General features: G+C 43.6%; 1 protein-coding gene across 2 annotated transcripts in view; it reads right to left on the bottom strand.

The window, feature by feature from the left end:
* The window catches only part of ATXN10 (ataxin 10), a 144,972-nt gene that overhangs the window by 69,367 nt on the left and 57,465 nt on the right, over nucleotides 1-18,140 (bottom strand). For both annotated transcript variants that reach the window (XM_060413626.1, XM_027968210.2), the window contains exons 8-9: nucleotides 13,711-13,819; nucleotides 11,380-11,549 (exon numbers count right to left, since the gene is read on the bottom strand). In XM_060413626.1, the coding sequence (XP_060269609.1) occupies nucleotides 11,380-11,549; nucleotides 13,711-13,819 (279 nt within the window). The remainder of the gene's footprint in view (nucleotides 1-11,379; nucleotides 11,550-13,710; nucleotides 13,820-18,140) is intronic.

Below are 18,140 nucleotides of genomic sequence, written 5' to 3'. Positions count from 1 at the left end.
TTACTTTTACCAGCCAGAGGTAACTGCTATTAATGTTGTAGTGTATTTCTTTGGGGTCATTTGGCCATGCATATATGTGTTTGCATAAATATACATATAACAGACACAGAAACATAAAAAGTAGGTGCTCATGAGATATAATGTTATATGCTACTTTGAACTCCCACTGACCAGGATATCATGAGCACTATACCAACATGGTACCTGCTTTCTGAAAACATGATTGTATTAGCTGTATATCATATTACCATAACTGAGCAAAAGAGCCCCAGTGGATGGAAAAGTAGACTGTTTCTACTATTATCTACAATACTGAAGTCGGCATACGCATAAACACAGCTGACCGTGATGTAGCACTTATCCGATGTTTCACACGGGCGAGCTGATCTACCCCTCACAGCTGCTCTGCCATAAGATGAGTACAGAGTTGCAAAGGGGTTGAATATTCTGCTCAGGGTCATCCAGCTATGAATTAGCAGAACCCAGGTTTAACAGCAGTAGCAGCAGGTTTAAACCTATTTAGGCTGGTCTAAGGTCCGTCCAGTCAAGGCTATGGCTTTTCCTGTGGTCATGTATGGATGTGAGAGTTGGACTGTGAAGAAGGATGAGGGCCGAAGAATTGATGCTTTTGAACTGTGGTGTTGGAAAAGACTCTTGAGAGTCCCTTGGACTGCAAGGAGATCCAACCAGTCCATTCTGAAGGAGATCAGCCCTGGGATCTCTTTGGAAGGACTGATGTTGAAGCTGAAACTCCAATACTTTGGCCACCTCATGCAAAGAGTTGACTCATTGGAAAAGACTCTGATGCTGGGAGGGATTGGGGGCAGGAGGAGAAGGGGACGACCCAGGATGAGATGGCTGGATGGCATCACGGACTCGATGGACATGAGTCTGAGTGAACTCTGGGAGCTGGTGATTGTCAAGGAGGCCTGGCGTGCTGTGATTCATGGGGTCGCAAAGAGTCGGACACGACTGAGTGACTGAACTTAACTGAGGCTGGTTTGAGCCAGAGTGTCTCATTTACTTATAGTGAAATCTAGAATAACCTTCACTATTTCTAATCCATAAAATGTCCTTGCTTAATCTAAAAAATCAACTAAATACTATCTATATGTCTACAGGTCTATCTTTAACACTTTAATCGATTTCAGATTTATTCTGGTGTTTGTTATGGGTAAAGCTGGATTTTTTTCCAACTAGTTAATCAATCATCTCTCGTTCACATTCACACTAAACGTCTCTTTTCTCTCTGGGTTTCTGGGCTTTCCTTGTCGCATGCTCACTTCTTATAACTTCTCAGGTATCTGCTTCTATGCACGCTTCCACTAAATAATACATTTCTGTATACTGTTATTTTAACTTTAAAGTGTATTTTAATATTGTTAATTCCGCCATTATTTTCATGTCTTCTCAAAATTCTGAGTTCCCCCCTCAGGGGATTGTAATTGGCCGAACAGTTAACAAACAATGAGTCTAAAAACAAGTATCTTTACAATATTCTATATTTTTATCTAGGAACGCAGCTTCTTTTCCCCTCACCTAAGTCTCAGATACCTCTTATTTTGGATACTGCAAAATAATGGTTTTTACTATTGAACCCAAATCCATTTAAAACCCTTACTGTTTAGAAACTGACCAGTTGGCCTAGCAAAGAAAATGGAATTTTTCACCAGGCTTTTACAAACTGCTGAGTCACCCCAGGCAAATGACTTTCACACTCTTTCTTTTGGTATGTAAGAAACGTGTAAATGATGCTTCTGAGAAATATGCATATCCCTGAAATGCAGTTTTCTACACTAATCTGAAGAAGTTATAGACTACTGAAAACAGTTCAACACGAATTAAGAAGTACAATCATTGCCAAGAAAAAGTCAGTCCCATGTGCACTGTTTTACAAAAGATGCTCCTCCTTAAGTACTCCTACAGGTTGGTCCAAGATTTCGAATGTCTCTTTCTCCAGCAAATGTGAACCTAGTGGAGCACAGTGGAGTTTGGGTCTGGAGGTCAGAGGTCAGCCTGTTACTACTGCTCCAAATAACTCAGCTACCCAAGGTCTGACTAACCAGTAAACAGGGCTCTCACCCTCTGCTCTCACTGCTCCTCACACTGCAGTTCGGCGGTATGGCAGGTGTTAAACCAGACTGGGTGTGTCCTGCCTGCAAAGGAGCATAGTCTCTGAGGAAGACAACGGTGGGAGCCACAGGAGAAAGCACGGCATGGAAGAGCCTGGCATGGGCTGGAGCCTGGTTAGTATGAAACAGACAACAGTGAGTCGCATGGTATTTCTGTATTTAGCATGACTCTTCCTTTGAAATAATGTTAAACCTTTTCTGCAGAAGAGCTCATCACTCTACAAGATACAGACAGCTGCAACACACTCAGCCATGGTATGTGTCCTCTAGCTAGGAATTTTAATTTCACTTACTGCAGCAGGAACTATAAGTTCAGGAAACTAATGGTGACGGTTTGATTTATGAATTTTGACATGTTTCTTGAACTCGGATTACATTACAAAGATGTGGAATTCTAAGCAAGCCAGCTCTTGTCTATACATTCAATCTTCAAATCAATAAGCTGGGATTCTGTGCAACTAGTTTCCGACAGAGGAAAACACACAGTCTAACTGAGATGGGCCATAAACCTGTAATTCAGAAGTCCCTTAAAACACTCTCAAGACTAAGCTAGAACCAATTCTGGAATCCACACAGAAAACCCTTCAGCTCTCTAGTCGACAATAACAAAAGGGAAATTCAACTGGGAAAGTGCTGGTAGTCAAACTAAAGAGGGGGAAAAAAAAAGGGTTCGCATGCTTTGCTTTCACTCTGCTTCCTCCCCAAAGTCCCATTTACTAGAAAGGTGATAAACACAGAGTGGGACTTCCCTGGTGGCTCAGTGGTCAAGAATCCGCCTGCCAAGGCAGGAGATGTGAGCTTGATCCCTGGGTTGGGAAGATCTCCTGGAGAAGGAAACAGCAACCCACTCCAGCCATCCTTCCCTGAGAAATGCCACGGATAGAAGAGCCTGGCAGGCTATACAGCCCAAGGGATCACACCGAGTTGAACACGACTTAGCACTAATCAGCAACAACAAAGCAGAGTATGGAATGGTCTGTAAATACTGTGAGATGCTGTGCACAAACGGCCATTTCAATAACCACAGTGGGGAGACGCTGACATGAACTACAGCTACTCGCTCACAGAGGGGCTGGAGGTGGCGGGGTGCGGGGGAAGGAGGAGGGGGTACTGTCAAATGCTTTACATGTAAGTGATCACATTTAATCCTTCCAACCCCGTAAGGCAGGTGTAACAGTTTCCATTTTACATGTGAAGAAGCTGAGATTCAGAGAGGTTAAGTCACTTGTCCAAATTTATCCTATACAGCTAAAAGGTGGTGAAACTGAGAGGTGATGTGGGCTTCTCTCAGCCTTGTCTGGACTCTCTGCACTACCCCAAGCTGTCTGTCTGTTGTAAGGCTTCCCTGCATACATCACTCATATTTATGAAGCCAAACGTTACAAGCCCCGGGAAGAGAAGAGCCAGTGCCAGGAGGACTCAATGCCAGGACACCTTCAATAGCCTACCTGGAATTCCCCAGTTAGTCAGGCGTAGAGTTACGATATTAAAGCTTCCTGTAAAAGCGGAAAAATATGTGCCTGGGAAAGAGGGCGGATTAACCACTATCATCCAGGAAGATCTAGGGCAAGGGTCTCATGAGGGAGTCATCCTCAAGGGAGAAGCGAAGAGCAGTGGTGACGGCTGTGGGTGACTAGGAAGAAATCACTTTTACTCGCTAAAGTGACACCTGAGTGATACTCAGATCAACTTCTGTGTCACGATTCTGCCGGTGGTCAGTTTACGTGCATCACACTGAAGTCTTAAGCAGAAACAACACACAAGTGCTGCACTAGGAACTAGAAACAAAAACTGCTACGTGAATATACACGCACAAAAACTGGGGGTATCGGGCAGGGTGTAGAAAGCAGGGGAGTTGGGTAATGCTTAAGAATGTTCAATACACAACTGCGCTCATTTCATGTGCTAGCAGGGTTATGCTCAAATTCCTTCAAGCTAGGCTTTAGCAGTACATGAACCGAGAACTTCCAGAGGTACAAGCTGCATTTAGAAAAACCAGAGGAACCAGAGATCAAATTGCCAAGATCCGTTGGATCACAGAAAAAGCAAGGGAATTTCAGAAAAACATCTACTTCTGCTTCACTGACTATACTAAAGCCTTTGACTGTGTGGATCACAACAAACTGTGGAAAACTCTTCAAGAGTTGGAAATACCAGACCATCTTATCTGCCTCCTGAGAAACCTGTATGCAGGTCAAGAAGCAACAGTTAGAACCAGACATGGAACAACGGACTGGTTCCAAGTGGGGAAAGCAGTATGCCAAGGCTGTATACTGTCATCTTGCTTATTTAACTCATATGCAGAGTACATCATGAGAAATGCTGGGTTGGATGAAGCACAAGCTGGAATAAAGATTGCTGGGAGAAATAACAACCTCAGATATGCAGATGACACCACTCTAATAGCAGAAAACGAACAGGAGCTAAACAGCCTCTTGATGAGAGTGAAAGAGGAGAGTGAAAGAGCTGCCTTAAAACTCAACATTCAAAAACTAAGATCATGGTCCCATCACTACATGGCAAACAGATGGGGGAAAGTGGCAACAGTGGTAGATTTTCTTTTCTTGGGCTCCCACATCACTGTGGACAGTGACTGCAGCCATGACATTAAAAGACACTTGCTCCTTGGGAAGAAAAGCTATGCCCAACCTAGAGAGCATGTTAAAAAGCCAGAGCTATCACTGCTGGGAAAGATGAGGGCAGGAGGAGAAGGGGACAACAGAGGATGAGATGGCTGGATGGCATCACCGACTCCATGGACACGAGTTTGAGCGAGCTCTGGGAGATGGTGAAAGACAGGGAAGCCTGCTGGGCTGCAGTCCATGGGGTCACAGAGAACCGGACACGACTGAGTGACGGAACGACAGTAACAAGGAACAGACAAGGCAAGGTAGAGAGGGGAGCGCAGAGAAGAAAGCTTCCCTGCACCAACCTCAGATGGTTTTGCAGAAAAAGCATCCTGTGATCCTCAGCTCTGAGGGCTAAATTAAGGTCAGTGTGATGAGTGCAGGCTGGGACATCCACAGGCCGAGCACAGGCCAAGAAGGCACATGCCTGCCTGCATAAGGGCTGAGCATCAAGGGCACCGCCACCCAAACCCACCTGACCTGCACGCGGGCATGCTCAGTCATGTCCGACTCTGTGACCCCCGTGGACAGCTGCCCGCCAGGCTCCTCTGTCCACAGGAGTCTCCTCCAGGCAAGAATACTGGCGTGGCCTGCCATTTCCTCCTTCAGAGGATCCTCCCAACCCAGGGATCAAACCCATGTCTGCTGCACCAGCAGGCAGAATAGATTCTCTACCCCTGAACCACCTGGGAATCCCCAAACCCACTGAGAGCAGCACAAAGGGAAACATTAGCACACGCCTGTCAGTGGTGCTCTCTCTGCAACTGTAACAAATAAACGAGTCAGTCAACTGTCTAGGTAACTAGTAAGTTAGCCAGTAATCCTGTACAAAACAAGGACTGATCCCCACGAAGAGCAACGACCTAAAGAAAATAATTAGGAAAGAGCAACTGATTTTTTTTTTTTAAGTTTCATGATTTAACAGGCAAATATGCTGCTTAAGAACATTTTAAATAGAAAGAAATCATTCTGAAAAAGGATATAATGGTTTGCCTGTTTGTGGTTCCTCCCATATGGATGTGAAAGGCACCCCTCCCCCTCAAAAAAGGGATGTAAAAATAATCCTCTTATGAATGCTTAACAATCATTATTTACTCTAAAATTTTAATGAAAAAAGTGCAATCAGAGCTACAAAGCTTAAACTGAATTAAAATTTTTAATAACTGGCAAATATTTTATGCTATATATTAACACATATCCTGGCTATGGATAAATTAAATAAAAATAAGGCAAACTACAAATAATTACAAAAGCCAGCATTTAGCGGAACATTCATTTTTGTTTGAAAAAGTTATTTTAATTGCCTTTGTTTGCAAACATGGTCAGGAAATTTTATAGTAAAATGTAGGTTCCTTGAAGAGGAACAGTGTGTCTTACTTGCTTTGTATCTTCAGCATCAACAACTGTGCTCAGTATGTCATGGACACTTGACAGATGTTTTAAAATAAATTCTCATTCAAGAAACATCTACTGAATGCTTATACATGGCAGATACAATTGAGTTGCTGGGGGTCACACAGTGGGTAAAACATTTACTGGAAAATGCATCACAAAGATATAGAAATGAAACCTGCCTTCACAATAGACAAGTGGCCAAACAGTTCACTGTCTTTACATGGTGAACTTTCCACATAGAATGGACTTATTTTTAAAATGGAGTCATGCCTGTAATGAAAGCTTTATGGGTGCATATGTTTGAACACATGGGATCAAACATATGTGTGAAAGCTAGCAATCTTTCAGTCAGGAGCAGAAGGGGGAAGACAAGACACTGAACAGCATTTCCACAAAAGCTTCAGCAGAATGAATTCAGCCACAACAGTGGATGGCCCACCTCAGCCACTATGAGTTCTTGGGGTGGGGGGGCAGTGTCAGGGAGAAGGCAGAGAAACTGGATCACCTGCTCATCCATTCTGAAGAATGCACTCAGCTTTATGAAAAAACCAAACACTGTGTTCAGTCTTTCTCCTATTCAATAATAAGCATCCACTTAAAGAGTTCACAACAATAGCGAAGAGAAGAAGAATGAGGAAGCAACAACGTGAACCAAGCGTTCCTTATTCTAACAAAGGGGAAGCGGGAGAGTGCTTTCGCCATGCTTGCAGCATTAAGACCCATGTGCTTCTCATGACAGAAACCAAAGCACAACCTCCATTTCAGGCCCACCAAGGTCTACAAGCAGCGAGCCAGCACCAGAGGCGGCAGGACACACCATGCGAGCTGAGCGCAGCCACAGGGAGAACAGCAGGCACAGACGCTGCGCTGGAGAGCAGCACCTACGGCGACCCGGGAAAGGGAGCGTGAGAGACTCCTTCACAGCCCAGGAAACACACTCCACCACGTGCAAAGCTGGGACACACGGAGAACCGGGGCAAACAAATCTCTGAGCACCTTCCAACTACAGACCAGGCAGCCTGACCCTCCTGAAAACTGCCCATGGACACAAATGGAAAGATTATCGCCCTTCCTGGCACTATGGTGCAGGCCAGCTCCCATCTGAGTTTACAGAGGGCTGCCCCTCCCCCACTGTGCCCTCCCCCTCAACTCAGGGACTCTGGCTGGAGCTGCGGGCGCCCCTGCATGCCTCCCTACTAAGGGGAGCACGCAGCACACAGCAGGGTCCATTCCACACATGCCAGCTGAATTAAACCATACCTCTGAACCTCGGTTTCTTCATTTAGAAAATGGAGACAATATCTTTTCAGCTTTGCCAGAGAGGTGTCAAAATGTTCCGAAGAACTAATGCAGAGGAAATGACCTTTGTAACAGAGAAAGGGTCACATAACTAATCACGGGGGGAGCCATCCGCAGGTGGGCACCACATTCAATGCGATGAACAAAGTTACACAGATAAGCAGAGACCTAGCTGGGCTTAAATGACTTCTGACCAATCCTCAGAACAGTCAGCAGTGCACGAAGATTGAAGGAAATATGTGCCAATAACTCTGGGATTCTGACTCAACAAGAAGGACGGTCCCTCCGTGCTCCAAGAGGGGAAGCTGCACAGGAGGACACTCCGGCCTGCCTTATCCATCTAAGGGTCCCCAAGGCTAGGGCCACCCACAATTGATGAATGGATGACTCAGAGACAGAGACGTGAGCTGCAAAAGGGTGGCCGACTTGAACCAAGAGCGGATCCAAGGAGCCTGGTTAGCCTCCAGCATCTCAGGTCACTCAGGAAGTCTATTTAAGACATCTTCCCCAAAGCCCTGGAAAGCTTCCAGATGAGAAGCCCCATGGTAGAGGGGAGAGAGCACAGGCCCAGGCTCGCAGACAAACCTAAACTTTGCTCTGGACTCTGCAGATCACTAACTGGTGGCCTCTCCCTACAGTGTGCCTGGCAGAACCTGACTCCAGGACTAATGCAAAGATGAAAGAGGATAACATGTCCATAAGCACAAGGCTGGACAAAGCAGACACTCAACAAACCATCAGCCCCGTTTCCACTCTGGGTGAAGGATTAACTTCATTAAGCTTGATGATATAAAATCCCCCTAACACATAATGGCAATCCACTCCAGCACTCTTGCCTGGAAAATCCCATGGACGGAGGAGCCTGATAGGCTACAGTCCATGGGGTCACAAAAAGTCGGACACGACTGAGCGACTTCACTTTCACTTAACATATCTTTAGTCATGGAGAAAGAGCCAAATATCCTTCTAGGCCCGAGCCGCAGAGAAATGAGACAATCCAGATGCTATAACGAAAATCAACAGTATGGTGATCAGGACGTGCTCTAGAACCATCTGTTTCTCCAAAATGAACTCCACCCTCTGCAGCATCAATGAGCAAGGCTAACACCCAGTGAGTCACGGTTGTGATTCTGTGATAGCTTCTTTGGAAGGAGAACAAAATCCCACAAGCAATGCTTTCAGGCTAAGCTTTTTGCTGGTGTAGGTAAAAAATGTAGGAGAAACAGAGGCATTCTTACGCTCCAAGAACGAACGCCTTCATACCTTCGAGAGTGTCTGCTCAGAAGCCAGCAGAGCTATCAGCAACTGCACACAGGAAGGACACACCATTGACTTCCTGTGAGCCCCGCGACCTCTCCAGAGCAGCCCGGGGGCACACTCTGTATTTACTTACGCTGCAATCTGATCCGACCTCAGTAAGTTACTTCATGAGCCTTTTAAGGGTTACTACATTTTGTTCCTTCAAGAACGCAATCCAAATTAGCAACAAAAGAATAGATAAACACAAGAAACCCACCTCTTTTGTGCTCCTGAAGAAAGGCGGTCTTGGTCATTAAAAAGGTAAAGTGTTTTATTCTCTATCACCTTTCTCTTATAAAGATCAGCCCAGTAATTTTCCAAGGGTGGATTAGTAGTCTTCCACTCATGCCTGTTCACAGATGAGGAGTCACTGAAATAGCATACGTGTATAATAAAAGGGCAAGCTGCCCAGCATGTCTCTGCCACGTCCTGTAGGAACGATCCCAGTTATCACACTAGCCCAGGCTTTAGCATCTGAGGATGGCCACTCCATTTCCAGTCTTTTCTCTCCCCTGCTCTTTAGACTGGATGACTCCTACTGCTTTGCCTCCAAGTTCACTGACTGCTTCCTCTGTCCTCTCTACTGAATTGTTACCTTCATTCGGTAACATTTTTATATTTTATTTGGATACTGTATTTTCCAGTTCTAAGACTTCTGTTTGGTTCTTCTACATAGCTTCTATTTCGCTGCTGAGAAAAGCGGTCTTCTCTTTCACTCAAAGCAAGCTTTCCCTTGCATCCTTGTGCAGTCACAACTGCTTTGAACCCGCCTCTGTGTCATCACACACTCCATCTCCACCATCTTTTTTGTCTTGATAATGGGTTTCACGTAAGTTTGGGATGTAAGTTATCTTGGACACTGTGAATGCTATGGTATGGGCAACTCTAGGTTCTATTATATTCCTCTACAGAATACTGGTATCCTATTTGTTTCAGTAGGTAATTATCTTGGTTCAACTTAAACCGAGACTCTTAAGTTGGCGGCTCAAATTTCAGTGTCATTATGTTGTCCCTAGCTTAGCTGCTTGGAGCCTGACGCTGTGTCTTGGATTCAGGCACCAGCAGAGATTCAGGCGGTTGGTACCTAGTATGTAGGGCTTACTTTCTTCTTTCCAGGATTTCCACTTTCACTTTCCAAAAGCTGTGGCTGCTCCAAACTGTCCTTTGACTCTTTAAGCTAAAAGACCTATAGGTTTTCTATCAGAGCTTTAACTGCCCCACATGGCACACTCTGTGGTGCCCTTCATCCAAGTGTCATCTCGACTCCAAAATCTAACTTTTATCCAATTGGAATGTCTTCACATTGCTGTCTTTTGTCCACAGTTCACTACCTGCAGGAGGATCAGTCCAGTAGTAGCTTACAGGACCATTAACAGAAGCAGAACCTACACAACTTATTTTTTCCCCAAAATTTTTACTCACAATGCTGTAGGTCACAAATTCAGAAAGGGCTTTGCCAGGCAGGCTGTCCCTGACTCATGGCATCAGCTGGGCAACTGAAGAGCTGCACTTGGGACAAAGAAACTGGGCAATGACCTACAACGTTCCAAGCCAGCCTCTCACGTCTGTGCCCGCTGCCCTGGGGCTTGCTCACCAGCCCCTTTCGCTCTCCTCACTGCATTGCATGCTCCTCCATGCAGGCTTCTCCATGTGGACGTGGTAATCTCAGGGAATCTGCACTTCTCACGTGATGACTGGCCTCTAAGAGGCTAGATATGGAATCTACCCGACCACTTAAGGGCTAGACCAGAAGCGGTACCGGATCCCTCCCACCATATTTTATAACTCAAAGCAGTCACAGGCCTTGATCATCGAGATTCAAGAGGATGGAGAAATAAATCTAACCTCTGATGGGGAAGTGGCAAAGTCACATTGCAGGAATACATACACAGTGATAGATATTTTTGCAGGTATCTTGGAAAAATATAATCTGCCCCACATATGTTCAGTATCTGACAAAGCAAAACAAATGCCACCAAACAAAAGCAAGACTCTGGAAAGACACAGGCAGGCTGTTCAAAGAGAAGCATGCGGTCCAGCCCTCCAGCTATCTCTTTTTATCACCTTCTCATATTAGCAATACAATTACCCCTCAGCTGTTCAGCACAAAAGAGGTCTCCACCGGCAATCTGTTGAGTTTTCAGAGATTTACACTTAAACATTATATCCACGTCAGAGTATCTGGAAGAAATGCTTATGATGCATAAAGGCAGGGCACAGACGTCAGTTAAGATTTGTTTGTTTCTTAAGATAATGGTCCAAAAGAAATTCTGTTTATCCAATGTCTACTATGTGCTTGAAAATTTCTAGGTTCTATTTTTCACTCACGTGCTCCATATAATAAGTAGTATGTTCAAACACACAGGCTTAGGACACACACTGACTGTTTAATACAAAGGAGACTGGTTCAAACACACAAAGAGCAAATATAATGCAGAAATTATAAAAAATAGAAACCCTAATACAAACAAATATGACACATTATGTCAAGCTGTGGAAATACACACATATACATATACTCTCTAAGCACTTCAAAGCTTCATTTCCAGAAAATGAATAGATTCTAAATCCTAAATACTATATTCTAAATAAAGTGGTATATGTATAAAGCATACTAAGAACCTTACCTTGTCTTGGTTATCTTTATTCTTGTAGCACAGATTCCCAATCAGGCGAATGAGGTGAGACTTGAAGCCCTCAGCCACGTTGGAGACGTCACCTTCTGGTTTAATGGAAGCACAGGCGCTGAAGACGTTTGTGGAGTCGCTGCCGGCCACGTGAATCAGGCGCAGAAGATCTGCAGCAGAAAGGATAAACTGTTTTCCACAGGAAGATTTTTGCTTTGTACTCAGTTCAGTTCAGTTGCTCAGTCGTGTCTGACTCTTTTGTGACCCCACGGACTGCAGCACGCCAGGCTTCCCTGTCGATCACCAACATCCAGAGCTTACTCAAACTCATGTCCATCGAGTCGGTGATGCCGTCCAACCAGCTCATCCTCTGTCGTCCCCTTCTCCTCCCACCTTCAATCTTTCCCAACATCAGGTTATTTTCCAGTGAGTCAGTGCTTCGCATCCGGTGGCCAAAATATTGGAGTTTTCGCTCCAGCATCAGTCCTTCCAAAGGATACTCAGGACTGACCTCCTTTAGGGTGGACTGGCTGGGTCTCCCTGCTGCCCAGGGGCTCTCAAGGGTCCCTTGTTTTGCACTAGATTCTCATAAAGAAATGTGATTTGTTTTAACAGATTAAAATAAAATACAGGTATAGTATTCTTGCCTGGAGGATCCCATGGACAAAGGATCCTGGCAGGCTACAGTCCATGAGATTGCAAAGAGTCAGACAAGACTGAAGGGAGTTAGCACACAGGCACACACAGAATACTGAAAGCTTTCATCAAAGGAACGGTCAGAAAGCTCTTCAGCGTTTGCCTTAGAATTTACTGTAACGCTGACTTGGGGGGTGATAAGCCAAATGATTAGCCCAACCTGGACTTTCTGTTTATCCACACAGAAAGGTCAGCTAAAACTTTTCTTCCATCTTCCCTAGTACAAGGTTTCCAAATCCAACCTCTTTATGAAGGCGCTCATGTGATAGCCACAGTCAGTTACGTGTGAACTGCAGTGCGTGCTCAGTCACTTCCGTCGTGTCCAACTCAGCCACCCATGCACTGCAGCCGGCCAGGCTCCTTTGTCCATGGGCTTTCCCAGGCAAGAATACTGGGGTGGGTTGCCATTCCTCCCTCCAGGGGGTCTTCCCAACCCAGGGACTGAACCTACGTCTGCTGCACTGCAGGCAGATTCTTTACCATTTAAGCCACCATGGATGCCCCTCAGCTTCAGTACCTATCTGCAACGAGCCATAGGACAGACATCAAGAAGCATGCTGACACTGTCTTTCCCTTGCTCAGATAACCAGAAGGCAGCACAAGTTCTCTACCATCTGGGTGCACTCAGAAGAAACCCCTTAATACTATTATGCTCTATGAGAGCACCTACAGGCAGCCTGAGAAAGCGGACAGTCTTCCAGAGGTTTACAAACCGTTTCCACATTATCTCAGGCACCGCTCTCAACAAAGTCAGCAAAGGCAGGCCACTTTCCTGACCTGAAAACGAAGAAACCAGGTTTGGAGAAGCTAGTGACCCGGCAGTTGGGCTGACGACCCGCGTTTGCTCAGGCTCCACACGCATGCTTTTCCTGCAATAATTTGGTTTCTCAGTTTTGTGATGTCTTATTTTAACTATCACTGAAAGCACTGCATTCGAAATAAAGCACTGATATGAGATTCTAAGTATCTTCTAAAGTTCACTGCTAACTCTACCCATCTGGACGCCAATTCATCTTTCCTGGAAGATGGGTCTCCAGAATAAATGCACTGTCTTAATAAAGGAAAAAAAAAAGCCAACAGCGAACAGTAACCACAAGCATGGCTAACCACAAGCAACAGGTTGTAAGTGAACTTATTACTTACAAAATAATATTTCAAACAATAGCTTCCCGTTTAAAACAATTTCCTTATAAGAATGGAATACGTAATTACTATGGGTAAGGCAATATTCTTCAAGTTCCCTAAGTGAAGCTGGGAAAAATCTACTAACAAGACTGGTAAAATGACAGCAGCATAAAAATCACCATCATCACTGAAACCCCCCCATCTTCTCACAACCCTCCCTACCCCACCACCACTGTCACAAGCACTACTGATGGGACACCACTCGGGGCGCCCCGCGTAAAAGGACGAGGGTCCCCTTCCACTGAGCAGGCGATAAACAGCGGTAAGGGGCAAAAGCCAGACCTGCTGCCAAAACACGACGAGTCCTTTCAAGAAGAAATATTCCCAAACATCTTAAAAGAAGACCAATACACTGAACAGTAAGGATCTGTGCTTGAACTTTATACTATAGTATGACAAGTCAAAAGATTTTTTGATTAAAAACAACACTATGTGTGATATTTCACTCACCAATCACTCTCTCCAGCAAGCCAGGAAAAACCTGCAGATAGCCAAGCAGGTCAGTATTAGCGGTCATTTCACAAAGGACATCAAGAAGTCTAATTGTAGCCAGTGCCTCCTAAAAAGAAAAGAAAACATGACTTTCAAGACAAGCTAAGTGATGTGACTGTCACAAGTAATCATAGGAGACGAAAATGTTACAAAGAACAGTCAAGAGACAATGCTTGTAACACATCTAAAGAGACAACCAGAACGATCAAGAACAAAACACAAGTATTAAATATACACAGGAATAATTGTTTTCACTAACAACAGGTCTGCCATCAAGAACGCAAGATTATGCGGCTTCTTAGAGCAAAGAGTCAGAAAAGTTCTTATTCAAGCAAAAATACCTTCCAACAGTGGAATAAAAGTTCAAAATTACTAGCTATGTACATAACACTTATGCAAGTACTTTCTTTTTAAAGAATTCCCAGCAAGCAAATTCTACTAAGTAACCCATGAAATACATTAATTTCTTGTCCACAGGAATCCTGTAAAATGCAATGCCTGAAAGAACTATGACTGCAATAACTTGGACTATTTCTGGGTAAATACAAACGTATATGCTATCCTAATAGTTGGAAAAGATAATATTATTTGACAATGTTCACATAACCATAAATAATTTATATCAAATAAACTACGTGATCAAGAAACCACCAGCTGCATGGCAATAGGCAGTCTAATTTTCAAATGCAATTTTATTATCTCAGATAATGTTCTTCAAAAGAAAAACAAGCTACCTCCTTTCAAAACTTCTAAATGTGCATTTATTATTCTCCAATTAGCAGACTGTATTTTAATACAGCATTCCGAAATCTGACACAGCAACACACACACAGTTTCGGCAGCTTTCACAGCTTTCATGTGCTAGTTTAAAAGTTAGGAGAAAATATCCAGATGCGAAGTCTGTTCAAAAGACGTGAGCAAAGCTATCCACTTATTAGCACGGCACTGGCATCCTCTGTTATTAAATGGGAAGCTGCCCAGACTGGCATCTTTAGACACCACTTCTCCTTGAGGAAGCGGCTGCCTGGCTGTAGGTCAGGACTGGACACCCTGTCATACCAGGGAGCAAGGCAGCTATCAAGACACTCCTCGGTCATGCTGGAAGAAATCAGAAGCAACTGGAGAGGCTCCCCTGGTTAGCACAGGAGACCATCAGGAAGAATCACTGCTAAAACTGAAAACAAAGCCAATGGTTTGTAAGCCATGACTTCAAAATGATTAAAAGCAAAACTAAACAACTCATCATCTTTGTACAAATTCACAAAACCAGCTCTAGAAGGCTATTTAAAGATTTAAGACACAGCAACAAATTGTAATGTATGGCTCTTACTTATATCCTGATTCAAAGAAAGAAACTTGAAAAAAAATATTAGACAATGGGGAACAGTTGAATACTATTCATCTGATATTTATATTTTGTTAAGTTTTTGGATGTGTTACCTGTATTTCACTCGTGTGTTAATATAAAGTCTTATCTTTCAGACACACGCATAAAAGGTTAACTGATGGACTACACGGGACCCTATGCGAATCTGGGGCATCCAGCCTAAGAATGGGAAGGACTGTGGATGAAACAAGAACCATGAGGAACTGATAAGTTCTGGAGCTGGGTGATGGGGGTTTAACAACATTTTTTCTCTTAGTCTATGTTTGAAATTTTTCATGATAAAAAGATACAAAATTAGGGGGTGGGAAGAGATGATCTGAAAGTTTCCTTTGAACTCATTTCTATATTATTATATGAAATAAACCCAAAAGAAAATTAATCTATCCTCACCTAACAAATTTCTAATTTTAATCATCAGAATGCTTTCATTAATGAAATGCTTCTAACAAGTATTTGGAAACTAATAATGAAATAACCAGAGAAGGCGATGGCACCCCACTCCAGTACTCTTGCCCGGAAAATCTCATGGACAGAGGAGCCTGGTAGGCTGCAGTCCATGGGGTCTCGAAAAGTCAGACACGACTGAGCGACTTCACTTTCACTTTTTACTTTCATGCATTGGAGAAGGAAATGGCAATCCACTCCAGTGTTCTTGCCTGGAGAATCCCAGGGACGGGGGAGCCTGGTGGGCTGCCGTCTATGGGGTCGCACAGAGTCGGACATGACTGAAGCGACTTAGCAGCAGCAATGAAATAACAGCCAGTAAAAAAAATTCTCTTTAAAAAACGAGAGAAATATGTGAGATGCCATTCCAATATTATAAATATTGTAACACTGTGTATATTAAGTCAGGCACCAGTAGGGGAAAAAAGATGCAGGCAAAGCAAAGGATACAATTCTGAAATGAGTGAAGGAGAGGCAGATTGTTTCCAGGTCATCTGTCTGGGTTCACTTTGCCACGCAGCGTCTCTGGGCCATTCTACAATACTGTCATTGCAGAAAACTGCTGATGATGCAAAGTGCTCCTGTCTACAGAAACGCAGATGACTTCTGTCTGGCTGGAATGCAATTAATCACTTCCTTGTTCATTGACCAGTTTCTGCAATTCTTTGTAAGTTCATTTCAGCATTCCTTTATCACATATAAACATGTGGCTCTTTGAATTCTTTAACAGTGGTTAGTATCTTACCAGTTTCCACTGTAAAAGGTCGGAAATACAGAAATGGATGCAAAATCACATTAAAAATTTAACATATGATTTGGGTGGCATTAAAATTAGTAGAAAGGATCAGATTATTCAACAAATGGTACTGATACTATAATTAACAAATAACATTAAGGGAATATTAGCTAGGTACCAGGAGAAGGCAATGGCAACCCACTCCAGCACTCTTACTCCTCCCATGGACGGAGGAGCCTTGTGGGCTGCAGTCCATGGGGTCGCTAAGAGTTGGACACGACTGAGTGACTTCACTTTCACTTTTCACTTTCATGCACTGGAGAAGGAAATGGCAGCCCACTCCAGTGTTCTTGCCTGGAGGATCCCAGGGACGGGGGAGCCTGGTGGGCTGCCATCTGTGGGGTCGTACAGAGTCGGACACGACTGAAGCGACTTAGCAGCAGCAGCAGCTAGGTACCAATCAGTATATTAAGTGCTTATAGTAAAATGCAACTCATTTTACACAGGTAAAGAAACTGGGGCACAGAGAGGGTAGGTAACTTCCAAGATTACACACCAGAAATAGAAGAAATCCAGGTTCAAATCCAGCTGTCTTCTACCAAAGACTATATAATCTTGGAGAGTTAAAAGACACAAGCAACTCATTTGAAACTATGCTACACTTACACAAAAACAAATCTTAGGTTAATTAAATATGTGAACAATGTACTGAAAGAACTAGAAGATACAGGTGTCTATTTCCACAATCTCGGAGAAGGCAAAGGCACCCTACTCCAGTACTCTTGCCCGGAAAATCCCATGGACCGAGGAGTCTGGTGGGCTGCAGTCCATGGGGTCACTAAGAGTCAGACACGACTGAGCGACTTCCCTTTCACTTTTCACCTTCATGCACTGGAGAAGGAAATGGCAACCCACTCCAGTGTTCTTGCCTGGAGAATCCCAGGGACGGGGGAGCCTGGTGGGCTGCCGTCTATGGGGTCGCACAGAGTCGGACATGACTGAAGCAACTTAGCAGCAGCAGCAGCATTTCCACAATCTAAGGGAAGATGATTTTACTAAATCTGTAAAGAAATTCAGAAGTCATAAGGATAAAACTGATAAACCTAACTGAATTAAAACAAACTCCCAAAAGGCTAAGACTACCATAAATAAAGTCAAACAAAAAATTATGGGCAAAAAAAGTTTCTTCTATTTGTGACATTTAACTTTCTGAAAATGCTCATTAAAAAAAGTATCTTAAAAGGTAACCTGATATGAAAAACAAACTTAACATATAGGTCACTGAAAAGTAAGAGAGAAATGGTAATTAGATTAGTGAAAGGGTGCAGACCCATATACTCTTGTGCACTTAGGTGTGTTATTTAGAAACGACTCTTACAAATTTTAAATAAACACATTCTCTGTGACTCAGCAATTCAATTACCAGGAATTTATAATCCCAGATCGACTTGCCCAAAACTGAAAGGTATTTTTATAAGGGTGTTTCACTGTTGTAATATTTGTAAAGGTTAAAAAAAAAAACCAAAATGTGGAAGCAACTCATATGTACATCTATGGGAACAAATAAAAAAAATTCTGATGGCTGTATACAGTATAATACTATTCAACTATTAAAAAGAATGAGATGAATATATGTGTCCAAGGGTAAGATATATCAGAGTAAGTGAAAAAAAAAAGTTACAGAACAGAATATATAGTATTGTGTTTTAAAAAGTAACAAAAACATATAGGTGTGTGCTACTGCTAAGTCGTGTCTGACTCTGCGACCCCACAGACGGCAGCCCACCAGGCTTCCCCGTCCCCGGGATTCTCCAGGCAAGA

The sequence above is a fragment of the Ovis aries genome, chromosome 3 (genome assembly GCF_016772045.2).
Source record: "Ovis aries strain OAR_USU_Benz2616 breed Rambouillet chromosome 3, ARS-UI_Ramb_v3.0, whole genome shotgun sequence".
Taxonomy (NCBI): domain Eukaryota; kingdom Metazoa; phylum Chordata; class Mammalia; order Artiodactyla; family Bovidae; genus Ovis; species Ovis aries.
This window is presented reverse-complemented; position numbering and strand designations above follow the sequence as displayed.